This window comes from Buceros rhinoceros, unplaced genomic scaffold, assembly GCF_000710305.1.
Source record: "Buceros rhinoceros silvestris isolate BGI_N320 unplaced genomic scaffold, ASM71030v1 scaffold20176, whole genome shotgun sequence".
In the NCBI taxonomy this organism is placed as follows: domain Eukaryota; kingdom Metazoa; phylum Chordata; class Aves; order Bucerotiformes; family Bucerotidae; genus Buceros; species Buceros rhinoceros.
The window spans coordinates 17,386-30,771 of NW_010416031.1; the positions used below are offsets into that span (position 1 = coordinate 17,386).

Genomic DNA, 13,386 nt, shown 5'->3' on the forward strand with positions numbered 1-13,386 from the left:
TTTGTTTCAGGGAGTATTTGTTGGTGTTGCTGCCAAAAGATGCTGTCCCACTTGTCCCCTCCTGCCCTCTCCCTTGTGCCAATGCAGCTTTTTGTGTGGTTAGGGAATCAAACATCGGGGAACTGATTCGGTGAAAAAAACTGAAAAGATCAATTTCTGATCCATTAATCTGCAGCGCTGTAGTGCAGGTGGCTGTACTGGCACGTACTGGCTGTACTGGTGTGAGGATGGGGTGGGATCACCCCTTTGCGTGGCAGCCTTGGCTGTTGGCAGCTTCAAGTTGTAGCTGTAGCCCGTGGGCTCAGGAAATCACATCGCTAGTTTATGTCCTACTTTTCAACAGCTTCAGCGTGTCCGCTGAAAATCTGCCCTACAGCTAACTTCCAGCCTGGTGTCAAATGGCAAAGGACACGCAGCCGCTCTCAGGACAGCAGCTGTCACCTCTGCTGCTATACATGGTCCCAAAACGGAGCCTGGAGAGTTTGGGTTTAAGGAGCTAAACCCTGGTTCTGGGGTGTCACAGGAGGCCACATGCTTTGGTTATGTTTCTCGGCTCGTGTAACCAAACCTTTGGGTGATGATACCGATTTAGGTGGAAGAAAATCTTGTACCCAAGTGAAAATCAGCTTTTATTTCCAGTCCTATTTCTGGCATTTCTAGGCAGTATCTCTGTCCTCAGTTGTAGAATTGCATAGTATTTTCGGGATCTCCAGGTGCTTCAGGAGCATCTGGAGACTTCAGAGGATGCTGTCACCGTACACTGGCAGCCAGTTACTTTCTGGGAGGGTTTTCAGCCCAGGTGTTTTGGTGGTCGGGGCTGGGCAAAGAAGGCTTATTGTTCTGTTGTGGTGAAAATGGGGTAGGACAGAGGGCGATTTGCCTGTCCTGCCTCTTCTGGACATCCCGGGTTTTCATTGTGCGGGCGCACGGGCTGCTGTCGTGGTGGCAGTGACTAACCTGTTCCTGAAGCGGGCAGCCCTGTTCTCGTTTTATACAGACACTTTGCTTTAGAGGGGTTGGTTTAATTTCTCTGTCTGTCAAGTCAGTCTGTTTTCCCTATCTGTTACCTCAAGATGTTTTGTCTGCTGGGATTATGTTGTCAGACACGCTGCTGTCCCCAGGCGCTTACGCAGACCCCTGCTTCATGTTCACCGAACAGTCAGCTTGGTCAGGCGGTTACTCAATTATTGCTGCTTTTCCTCTTCTTTCTCCAGAATCCAGCGACCATCACTCGAATACTGCTGAGCCATTTCAACTGGGATAAAGAGAAGCTGATGGAGAGGTAAGCAGCCACCGTAGCATGCAGCCACGTTTCGCTTCTGACCTGCAAGAAATGGTTATTACCAGGTTAATGACGTGATTAATTACCTGAGAATGGATGAATGCACGGCACGTGCCAGAGGATCTGCCGCGTAAGCTGTAAGTATTCCTCCTTGGATGTTCCCAGCTAAGGGTGGCTCCTTTTTTCCAGTATTAATAATGCCTATTAGGCTTCAGAGGGGTTTTGGAAGTGAGCTGCCCCTTGGAGGTCCCGTTTGAACCCATGCAGGCATGGGATTTTCACATGCTCTGGCAAAAAGCAAGGAGCAGGTTCCTGTTGTCTTGAAACCGCGGGGGATTTGTGTTTAGTAGCGCTCGTGTGTTGCTGTAGCTGGGGTATTCCTGTTTATTTGTCGTGCCAAGACTAAACTGCTCTTGACCGGTGAGGTGTATCTGCCTTGCCGTCATCCTGGCAGCTCTAGGCTTTTTTCAGCGTGTGCGTTTAAATAACGGCTTGACTGTTGCCTCCCCCTCAGAGTGGAGCGTCTCCTGGTTATTTCTCATCATCGGTTCCCGGCTCTTGGGGAACGTTGCTGGTAAAGGTACTTTTTATAGTTTGCTATTGTACAACAGAGGGCAAAAATTGACCTCTTTTAGTTCAGGCTGGAAGTCAGAAAGCTTTGTGTGGCAAATATGAGGCTGTTTGAGTAGAACTGCTCGGCGTTCTGATGTTCTGCAACATCTCTTCATTTCTTGTGCTGGTTCTTTTGCTCAGGCTGAAGTTCACGCTCCTTGGCTACCGTTTTGATACCTCTACAGAAGTGTACTGAAGTGTCTCACTTTATTCAGTAGATTTTTTTTTTTTGTCCTTCTCACTGAAAGCTTGTTTTTTCGGTTTAGAAAGGTTTAAATTGGGCTGTGGGTTTTTTCCAAGGAGGGTGTCAGGCATTCCTCTGAAGTCTTACTGTACGGCTTTTGCAATTTCCAACCAGAACTCTGTAAGTACATGTAAATATTTACATAGTCCACAGGTAAACATTTACCCTGGGTAATACTTATCTTAATTCTATAGATCGCCCTTGTGAGTAATGGTATACATGACCCTTGTTTGTGCAGCCTCTTGCACGTGAGTCACAGTGCTGGGGCTGACTGACGCCCTGTTGTAGCAGAAGAACGCTAAACCATCTTCCATGTTGGGACAGCGCTGGAGGCTTTTTCTTTTTCCCTGAGGCCCTCTGACTTTAAGCAGTTTTAGTGGAATAAATCTGGCCCCTCTCATTCCTAGTAACCATTGAGTAGCCTTCCCGGGAAATCCCTGTCGCTGCCTGCAGTCGGGGTGGGTTTAGTGCTGGCTGAGACATCGTGTTTGGGTGCAGCTTTTGGTGCGTGATTTCACACCGAGTCAGAGCCTGAACTCAGCTGTTTAAGGTCAGGCGTTTACAGTACGTAGCCAGTGTCTGTCTGAGGCTCCTTCATCGTGAGTCAGCGTGACCTCACAGGCAGCCTTATCAAACTTGGCTGGGGGTAAAGCAGATAAACCAGGAGGCTCCTGGTGCTGAGTGAGGTGACATGTGAGCTGGAGAGATTAACATTTCAGTGTTTAAAACATGAAAACCTCTTCCTCCCTTTTTAGATGGTTACATGTGTGCTGAATGAGCAGGTTGTTATGGCCCTGCCAGCGCTGTCACGGTGTGGTTGCATGGCGTTGTTCAGAGGGTAGATACGCTACCGGTGTTTATTCCCTTACAGTGAAGTAAATGCCCCGACAGGAAAACTGTCACATCCCACTGGTGAAACGCTCCGAAAGCGAGATGGGCGTTTTGGGTGGCTTGGTTTGTAGGGTGGCGATGGGGATGGAGGAAGCTCTTTTTGGAGAACGGTGGTGTTCAGTATCATGTCTCGCAGGTGTGGTTAATAGAGACAGGAGACTGGCAGGTACAAATTAACCCGGTAACCTCAGAAATAAGTGGAGGAAATGCTTTAACTCATAGCTTGATCTTAATTACCTCCCAGTTTTACCGAGGCTGATAGCATCCGTCCCTCCTGAGGGGAGTTGTGGGGCCAAGCCTCCTGATGGTGAAGAGGCAGCTCTCCCACTTTATGCCTTCCTCTGGTCATTATTTTAGAAATAAAAGAATTTCAGCAGATAGCCAGAGGCCCGACAGAATCCTGGTGGTACAGACAGAGACGTTGCCATCCCTCGTAGCGCTTACCTTGGTCTGTGTTCCCTCCGAGCAGCAGACGGATGCCAGGCTGGCCCTGGCAGCTCGGCTGCTAGCCCAGATTGCCTCTTTCCCCTGCATGCAGGGTCTGACTCTGCTCTATGGGTACCTGGCCTTCTGCTTCCCTTCGGGCAGTTAAGTACTTAACGCTGTTCAGCAGAGGCTGAGCAGGTGAAAAGTGGCGTATGGCAGGTGGTTGGGAACGAAGGTCTGTTTTACAGCAACTATACTGATGCGCTGACATTCACAAATGCTCTTTCAGTGAAGTAAATATCCCAAAGTAGATACTAGAAGCTTTTTTTTTAGTGAAAAAGCTTTTTATCTTTGCTACTCTCTTAGATAGGATTCATTATGTCTAGAAAATTGTGATTAGGCAGTTACCAAAAACAGGAAGAAGTTTTGAGGAAATAAAGATGCTATTGGCTTGATCCCTCTGCCAAAAAGGCTTGATACTATTATGGTCTTGGTGTTGATAAGCAGTGAAAATAATTCACTGGTGTGGCTATTAATTCTGAAGTAGCAGAGAAAACAGCTTTGTGATGAAGAGAAGGAATTTGAAAAAGGAATAGAACCGGTGGAGCCAAGGGTGAGTTGAATAGACCATAACATTTCTTGGGCATCAGAAGTGCTCGAGTTAGTGAGTATCTGCACTGCGAAGGGAGAAGAGGGTAGAGGATTAAAAAGGCCATTAAAGGTGCTGTGCTTCTCTCCGAGATGAAAATAAGGACCGAGCTACCAAGAAGCAGCCTTTAATAGTGATAAATTGAGGAAAACTCAGAGACCCTGGAGGTGTGAAGGAAGCGAGGAGGGAATTAAAGGATTTTTCTTCCACTGCATGCGTTGGGTTGAGATCAGTACGGTGTTTGTAGAGTCACTCTGCTCATAAGGGAAATAGCAGGCTAGGTGGAACCTGTTAGTAAGACCCTTATCAGTTAATTTTGGGATGAATGGTTTTTGGTGTTAATGAACAACTTGGCACAAATCTGCTTTGGAGGCACTTGGTTCAGGGGAGGATCTAGATGTTGTACAGGAAAAAACCAGACAGCTGGGAGGATCCTAGCAATGGAAGCGGTACAAAGCGTCACGGTAGGACTCATCCACAGAGAGATGGCAAAGAATGTGGGGTTTTCCGTGGAGTTAAAACAGAGCTGCTGATGTGAAGGAGCTCTGGAGAAAGGTAGCTGTTGTTTGGGATGCATTAGGTGAGAACTGCAGGAGAAATATAGGTGAAATGGTGTGAGATCATGGCCAGATCTTAGCTGGCGTAGCCTTGTTTTGGCCTCCTTGGGTTCAGGGAGGATGAAAGCTAATGGAAACGGGCGGTTGAGAAGGTTTGCTGGGACAGGGGAGAGGAGAAATTTCCCATGAGAAGCTTATCGGCTGTGCTGGGAAAGAGCATTACTGCAGCTGCCTGCGAATTCTTTGACCGGAGAACACGGGAAGGGCGAAGGGACCCGTGCTGTAACGGGTGGTCTGTGGTGAGAAAGGCACGGCAAGTGGAACAAAAACCCGTTCCTAACCACTGAAGGGCTGTCCTGGGTCCTCCGTGTCTTTGCGTGAGGAGCAGTTAGCGACGCTGGACTTTGGAGTGTGCCTCGGCACCGTGTGTTTTCAGGGAGATCCACGTTTCTTCTGCGTTTTCTAGAGTCGTTCTTTTCTCCTCGCCCAGTGACAGCATGGGTTTGACTCGGACACGTATCTGGAAGTAGTTCCGGAAAGGACTTGCTCAGCATACCCTGGCACAGCAGAGGAGGCAAATGCTTTACGAGACGACAGTGTGGGGAAGGAGTATCACCCCGTAGCCTGTCTCTCCTCAACCCCAGTGAGGTTTACAAGGGGCAGTCCCAGAGAGCAGGGGGGTGTAAGGACTGAGAGAGCAGCAGAGTTAAAAAGGCCAAACATCGCCTTCTTTCTTAGATTTTTCACTAGCCTTTAGCCCGGACAAACAACACGGATCCAAATTGCTCATTTTCGGTCTGTTACTGGGGGACCTCTGAGAGCTGGGAAGGAAGGGGTGGTTCTGAGGTAGCTTCCCCTTGGCGTTTGCGGGGGGTGGAAAGCAGTAGCGGGCCGCTTTGTCTGTATCCCCAGCGTTAGGGCTGTAGGTGCCATGGCTCAAGAGTAGCTTTTGCAGAGGCTGTGTCAAACCAGGAGTGCCTGGAGAGGTGGTGGAGTCTAGTTCCTGGCGTGGCTGTGCCCCCTTCCCAAAGAGCCGCCCACCACAGACACCTCTGGCGCTTCTGTAAGTGTTTAGCTGCCTGTGGATGCCGGTGTTAATGTTGCCTCATCGCATTTGCCTTCAAAACTGTTCTCCTCACAAACATCACACCCCAGCTGTTTGCTCTCCTCAAACGGAGGATGTCCTGCGCTGGTTGAGCTGCGTAAGAACTCTTTGGAAGCTGGAAACCTTTTGTGGAGTTAATATTTACCCACGTCTCTTCAATCAACAAATAGGCCTACAATGGGACTGCACTGGATTCACGTGCTGAAATTTTCTAGATAAAATAATCCTGAAGGCAAACACCGTAACTTAAATCCCTGAGCTCGCGCTGAAGAATGGTGGCCAAGCCTGGTGTGTGCTGCAGTGCCAAATCCACCAGTGCCTTCACAATTCAGTGTCAGATTGAGATCTAGAATGCATGAACCGCGTCAGGAACTGCAGGAAGCGGCAGAGAAATGACCCGTTTTTAGCTGTACCTCTTTTGGTAGGTAGTGCCCTCAGAGGGCTGCCGTGGGTTTGGGACCTTTTGGAGGACCGTGGGGTAGGACTCTAGCCGGAGGTGTGTGGGTTAGATGTTGCCTACCAGCCCTAGCCCCATGTTTTTCAGACACACGTAGGAACTTTTCCCCAGCAGAAGGTCCTGGTTCTCTTCTATCTGTTGCAGACAGCAGATTCTTTTTTGGTCTGGTTTGTGATGAATTTAAATATGTGCCTTGTAAAGACTCTTGAGCTCCAGCCTTGTCTGCCTGTGCTTAGCTGCAGACCTGCTACTAATGACTCTTTCAAATCTGGTCCTCCTCGCCACATTGAAGAGATTCCTGTGAACCAAACCAGTATTTTTCTCCTTAAGGGAAATAGAAGGAAAGTGGTTTTTCATCTCCCCCACCCAATTTTGCATCCTCCTTTCTGTGAAACTTGTAATCTCTGGAAGCATTATAAACCTGGAATTGTATCTTCTACTTGAAGTGCAGCTGAAGAATTGAGGGTAGCTGGGTTTTCAGCAGCGAGCAGTTCAAGCCAGGGTCTCGGAATGACATAGCTGTCTAATATCCACCCCTGTGGTCAGGGCCGGGCTGTGCTGTGGTGATAGTGAAGGGCATGTTCAAAGCAGTGGGGGTGTGAGTTCTTGCACATACTAAAACCGACTTTGTACATTTAATTCCCAAACAGAATTTGAAAACTGATTTGCAGGGAAGGGGGTTAAATTTTCCTTCTTTTGTGTGTGTTATGCAGGTACTTCGATGGCAACTTGGAGAAGCTCTTTGCAGAGTGTCACGTCATTAATCCCAGTAAAAAGTCTCGAACGCGCCAGATGAACACGAGGTCATCAGCCCAGGATATGCCTTGTCAGATCTGCTACCTGAACTACCCGAACTCGGTGAGTGCCCAGCAGCCAAGGAGGGGTCTGACCAGGAACTCCCCAGGCTTCCCTGCCTGACACGTAACGTTTTGGGTGCAGAAGTCTGGCTGTATGGTTTAACAGGCTGTTTTAAATGAACTCAAACAGCATTAGTGTAGTGGAAGTGAGATTGTATTCCAAAGGAAATGATTATCCCTTCTGCAAAAGCCTTTGGGGGTGCTGGGCAGCAAAGGAGCTCCTCAGAAAAATCAAACAGCAGATCAAGTGCTTTTCCACAAAGGTCAGACACCGATTGAGACATGCAAATAAATGATACATGAGGGAAAAAAATACGTGGAAAGCACGATGGGCAAAATAGCTGCTGGCAAATACTGAATTTCCGTCCGCCCCCGCCCCGAGGTCCCGGTTTCTACTGTGCGTTGTACAGGGGCAGGATGTAGCGATGGGAGATCTGGGGAGAAAAGGAGCTGGGTGGAAAAGCTCAAATCCAAAAACGGGAGGAGACATCTTTAGCATCTGAATGTCCATCTCCAGAAGAGGTCCTCTTGGAAACTTCTCATTTTGATTTCGTGTCCTTAGATACTGTTGTCCCTCTTTGCTGCGGTTGCTGTGCTGGGTGGGAGCAGCGTGCCAGCGCTCGCAGCTGACGGGCCTTTCCTCTGGCCAGGGGGACCGGGGGTACCCGTGCTGCCTGGGGAGCGGCTTTCTGGCTGCTGGGAAGCACGGAGCACACGAGCGCTTCTTGGGTCTGTAGTTTGAGTAGTGCCTTAAAAATAGTAGTGGCCCAGTTGTTAGAGGAGCGGTTTCTCAGCGGGAGCAGCGAGACGTCGCAAGGGAGTAGGAATGTCTCTATTCTTGGTGTCAAGAGACAGCAGAGGGGAAGAACAGGAGAAACAGCTGTTTCTCTGCTGTACATGAAAGTCCGAGCATATAGAAAAACTGGTGTTTATTATTTCTTCAGCAAGCTGTAGTGTCCAAGGTGACCTTAAGCCACCTGGTTTGAAATCTGTTTGGGTCAGTGTGAGTTACACATTGACTATTGCCCCGTTGGTGGAGTCATTGCAGGTGGCATTTGTCTTTCTTTAAAGCACACTTGAGGGAAGTACGGTGTCTTTGTAGCTCTTCAGTCATCTCCAGCGAACTGTGGTTGGAGGTTTTGGGAAGCATCTGCAAAGCCGAGGTATTTGATGCTCTCCTGGCAGCCTGCACCTTGATGGTTGGGACCAACGTCAAGTCCCAGTCATTACTTTGGGGGAGACCCTTACAAGAAGACAGGAATCAAGAGGGTTATGGCCTTGCCTGCCTCCTCTCTTGCATCTCTTCCCTCACGTTCCACTGGAGAGCAAGTCTTCCTGTCTCTGGAGAGCATGGTGCTGCTGTCTAAACCGTGTGTGTTCTGAGGACACACAGCTGACTTTGTCGGCGCTATCGCCGTTACTGAAGTCAAGCAAGCTGGAGTGAGGCAGATGTGGTGAACCCATCTCGGAGCAGCTGCTCCCTTCTTTGATGGGTCTGATGCTACCAGACGAGCAGGGATGGGTATCGAGTGGCAGCCTGCTGCTGCTGGCACTCGGCTTCGCAAGAGAACAAGGTGATGAGTCCAGATAACGGGAGAGTAGAGCTGTCCCCTGTGATAACGCGCTCTTCCAGACGTCACTGTTCCCCGTGGCACTTGAGGGTTTTACATCAGCTTGCTCCCTTGACATCTGCTGTCAGCTTAGCCAAAAATAATTGGGAACTCCCTCAAAGTAAAGAAAGGAGTGGGAAGATACTCTGGATTCTTTGCGGCCTGGGAGGAAGCGTGGTGGCTGCCTTTTATGTGGGCATTTAGCAAACCTTTTCACGGCCTGAAATAAGTGAAACAAGTCTGAAATGAAGACACGTGCGTGCCTGTGTGCTGCAGCGCTTCTTGGAGCGTGCCCCTGCAGCAGTGTCTAGGGTCGGTAAGGGGTGGTCCCCTAGCCCAAGCCTGTTTTGGGTGAGCACCTGTATTTACCAGGAACGAAGCCAGATGCTCAGCTCACGTCTCGTGGACTGGTCAGGTCAGGTTTAACCATTCTGCTGCTCTCTGGCAGGGCTGTGGGAACAGCAGGCGGGGTTGAGCACACTGGCTGCAGCATCACAGCAGGTTTCCAAGGCTCAGGTTGAAGCCTGTGCCTTGGCCGATGGCAGAAGTGCCAGATGAGCGTGAATCACAAACTGGTGAGGCCGTGGGAAGAATGTGCTTACAAAGCACCTTCCCTGTGCGATCCGAGTGCCGGAGCACCAAGAGAAGAGTGTGACCCAGCTTATACGCCAGGTCGATGCACAAATTGGTCAGTGCAGTGGCAGTAATCTCGAGTCTCCAATGGTCAAGGAGGCAGCTGGGGAAGAACATTGTTTCTATAAACTGGAGACTCTCCTTCCTGAACAGCATCCTGCTGCTGTTCATGGAGGATACTGGGTTTTTTCCAGCTTTGTGGAGTTCCACACCAGTTGATGATATCTCAGGGTGGAGCTCATGTTTTATCTGGCTGGCTGAGAATAGGACAGTTTGAAAAGTGCAGCCATCGGAGATCTGCGCAGTGGGTCACCTGTTTCAAATAGAGTGTGCCCCTGGCTCTGGGTGTAAAATAAGTTTAAGATGACCTGAGAAAGGTCACTTAATTTTGGTCTTTGCTCAGCAGTGTTTGCTTCTCCACCCCTTGTGCAACCGTTCGGTCCCAGACGGTGGCATGACGTACTCCATGGAGATGACGCGTACCCAGTTGCCCTTGTTGCTGTCTGTCGCAGCTAATAATTATTGGCTTTTATTTAGTAATTTACACCCGCCAATTAGGATCTTTAGCTTCTTCACCTGATGAGCATCTGGGTTTCAGGGGAAGTTTACCAAACAAGTTGGCAAAAGTTGTGCATAGATGTTAAAAGCGTAAGTGCCCACAATTCTTTGTGTCATGCAGACACTGATCACTTACTGTGTCCCCTGCAGGAGGGACCACACTCAGTGGCTGTGCACATGGGGGGGCTTCTGGGCGGCACCCGCACGTGGCCGTGAGCCAAGAGAAAAAACAGGAGGAGGGAAGATTATTGTCATATAACTGAGACCTGTTTGGTGGCGTTGCGTTTATTTGACTCGTTTGTAAGAGTTAAGATGGGGGGAGCTGTGCCGTGCTCTGTAAATACTCCTAAAGCAAGGGTCAGATGGGTGGGCAGGATGGAGACGTCAGCCACACCTCACCGTGCTGCGAGGGCTGGGGATTATGGCTTTGAGAGCACAACTGAAGCTGCACCGGGCCTGTTCTGCAGCGGTGGTGATGCGGAATAAAACAGTAGCACCTCGGGTCTGCGGCGGTGGGCTGGGAGGTGTGATAAACTGCACAGCTCCAAGCAGGGCCGAACGATGGAGTGAATCCCCGGTGAGTGAATCCACGTGGTAAGATGATCCAACATCTTGTGCTGTGTGTCATTGCAGTACTTTACCGGCCTGGAGTGTGGACACAAGTTCTGTATGCAGTGCTGGAGCGAGTATTTGACTACCAAAATCATGGAGGAAGGCATGGGACAGGTAAAGTGTCAACTCACCTGCTCGCGGCTGACTGCTGAAATCCTGCGGGTTGCAGAGGAGGGTGAAGGAAGGGGGAGGACTCGTCCCTGCTAAAGTTCAGGAAACCCCAAGAGAACAACAAGCCCCAGAGCCATGGGTGAGGCTGGAGGGACCTACGTGGAGGGAGCACAGGCTCTTTGCTCCGGGTGGCGCTTCTGGGGCGTGGAGGTAGAGCCGGGGGCTATTTTTGCTATGTATTGGAGTGAAGCCTGTTGCCTTGGAATTCTTCGTGATGCCAAACCAGGAGAAACACTGTTCTTTTTATGACCTCTTTGGTTTTTCAGACCATTTCATGCCCTGCTCACGGCTGTGATATCTTAGTCGATGACAATACAGTTATGTAAGTACAATGAGCTGCTACCTCTTGGCTTTCCTCTCTTTCCGTTTTGTTACTCACGTGCAATTCAAATGTACTGGCTTATAAACAGCTGCACAGAGGCTTTAAGGCAGCAGAGAGGTGGGTCTTGAACTGTCTGTTTTGATACCACTGTGTCTCTTCCCTGCCTGTTTAGCCACAGCACTTGGAGGAAAGACTCAATCTGGTCAGCATGGTGACAGAATAAACACCAGGCCGCCGTTCCAAACCCTGTTCAACTGCTTTTGTCCATCTTGTTTCCTTTGACTGACGTAGGAATTCCAGACTTCCTACCTAGGGCAACCCACCAGTTCACCAAGTCCTGTAGCTCTAGTTAATGAGTGAGTCAGAGGAAAGAAGTCCTGTGTAGGGTGTGTTTTGTGCCCTCCGGTAGAAAACAGTTGACCCTCAGACATAAGGTTTGGTGAAGCTGGTACGTCAGCCTGTGTCACTGTGCTTGTTAAGTTGTCCAGCTGTAGGCTGACTGTGCATGGTGGAGCAGTGAATTCCACGAGCCCTTTAACTGGGTGATGTTGCCGCATGAGCAATATCCTTCATAATTCTGAATCCTGATTAAGTTAATTTTAATTCTTCATGCTAAAAAGCATCTAAATAGACGCTTATTCTGCTACCTTACTCCTTCCTTCCTGAAGTCTGACTCATTGATATTAATTTGCCGGGTTTTATATCAGCGCTCCCAGACTAACGATTTCCCATACTCTCTGCGTTAGTGGCTCCGTGTTAGTCATGAGGTGTAGGCTGGACGGGAGTGGAAGCAGCTGAAATGTTTTCATGCCCTGTTGGAGAGGGGGTTGGTAGAATTTGGAACTGGAGTTGGCGTAATATCTGGAGTGACCCGATGGAAATTTTTGTTACCAAAGTCTGAACTCAGCTCATGGTGTCGTAGACCCACAGCGGGAAATTTCTTCAGGGTTTTCTTGATTGCAACAGTTTGAAGAGGCTGTTAACATAGAGTGTGCGGAGGAGACTGGCTGGAATGATTTGTTGGAGGCCAGGAAAGCTTGGGAGGAGGAGAGCAGTGCTGGCTTTTGTTGCTATGGCTTCTGTTGCTACTGCTTGGTGTTAGCAGTGGGTCTGATTACTCTTGTGTTTCGCTTGGTGGCTTTTATGGCACAGAAAACCGTGACGCTGGGGTGAATCCGTGCAGTCCTTAACTCCCAGCATGTGCTGTGGGATTCCCCCTTGCCCAGAAGTGGCAGAGGTATCTGGGCCGTGCCATAGCACAGCGGCACTTAGGTGGTGAAGCAGACCGGTTCCCTTTGTCGAAGTCAGACTATAAACGTTTGGTGGAGGTAGAAATCCACCTTTCCCTGATCTCGGGGGACACCTGGAGTGTCTGGGGGAGGGAGGTGCATTGTGTTTTCAGAAGCCTGATGCTTTTCTTTGAAAGCAAAGATGGGCAACTGTGGCAGTCTTATGAAATGGCATGACTAAAAATGTAAGTAACCCCAACCAGCATCTGCACCCCCTCCCATGTCCTTTGTTATTCCCTCTTCAGGTTGTCCTTGTTCTCAGCTGTAGTTTTCCAAGCAATAGGAAGCTAAGACTGAGGCGTGATGTCTAGAGACATCAGTGTCCTAATCTATCAGAAAATCCAAGTCGATAGGCCAGGTTCCTAATCCGCTCCCTTCTCAGGAAGCAGAGTGCCTCTCCCGGTTGAATTACCTCCATGCGAGTCCAAACCTGGCAGTTCGGGTGGCTTTCCTGGGTTTGGGAGTATCTAGTTGGCTTGTTGTCTATTGATACTGTTGAGCTTAAGTGGGAAGGCTGCAGAGAGGGTCCCTTTCAGTTCTTTCCAGGCCTTCCACACTGGCTGAGGTCACCCCTTTCTGTCCCTTGTTCACCCCTGTTCATGCTGTTGGCAGTGGCTTCACCCTCCCTGCAAAGCTGTTGATTTCACCGATAAGCAAGAGCGGCTGCCTCTGAAAATCAACCCAAACATCTCCATATGTCTCATGTAACTAATTATTGGACAAAAGCCAGTCGTATGCAGAGCAGGGTTCTGGAAGGCCTGGAGCTGAGCGGTGCCATGGAAGCGCTGTTGGACCTAGGGCAGGGGGGTTGTAACACGGAGCTGGGTAAGCAGCGACCAGCGGGTTGTGTAACCCCTGTGCACGTGCCTCTGCACTGGACATCCAGTTCCTGGCAGAACACAGTCCAATTTTAGAGACATTTATTATGTCTAGGAGTATGGAGTAAGAAAATGCAATTTATAATTCATATTCTAAGTTCGGGTTGTTTCTTCATTTGTCACGACGTTTCACTCCAGAATTACAGGCTTGCCATGGCCGAGGTGCTTCGTCAGCCCGGTTTGGTTTATTCTGGCAGTGAGAATTTGGCTGCCACGTGCTGTGTCTATGGAAT

General features: G+C 49.4%; 1 protein-coding gene across 1 annotated transcript in view; it reads left to right on the forward strand.

Moving 5' to 3' along the window:
• The first annotated feature begins 1,214 nt into the window (after window positions 1-1,214).
• Window positions 1,215-13,386, forward strand: part of ARIH1 (ariadne RBR E3 ubiquitin protein ligase 1) — a 27,717-nt gene continuing 15,545 nt past the window's right edge. The window contains exons 1-4 of the mRNA XM_010137663.1: window positions 1,215-1,282; window positions 6,937-7,081; window positions 10,515-10,607; window positions 10,931-10,986. Coding sequence (XP_010135965.1) covers window positions 1,275-1,282; window positions 6,937-7,081; window positions 10,515-10,607; window positions 10,931-10,986 — 302 coding nt within the window. The 5' untranslated portion in view covers window positions 1,215-1,274. The remainder of the gene's footprint in view (window positions 1,283-6,936; window positions 7,082-10,514; window positions 10,608-10,930; window positions 10,987-13,386) is intronic.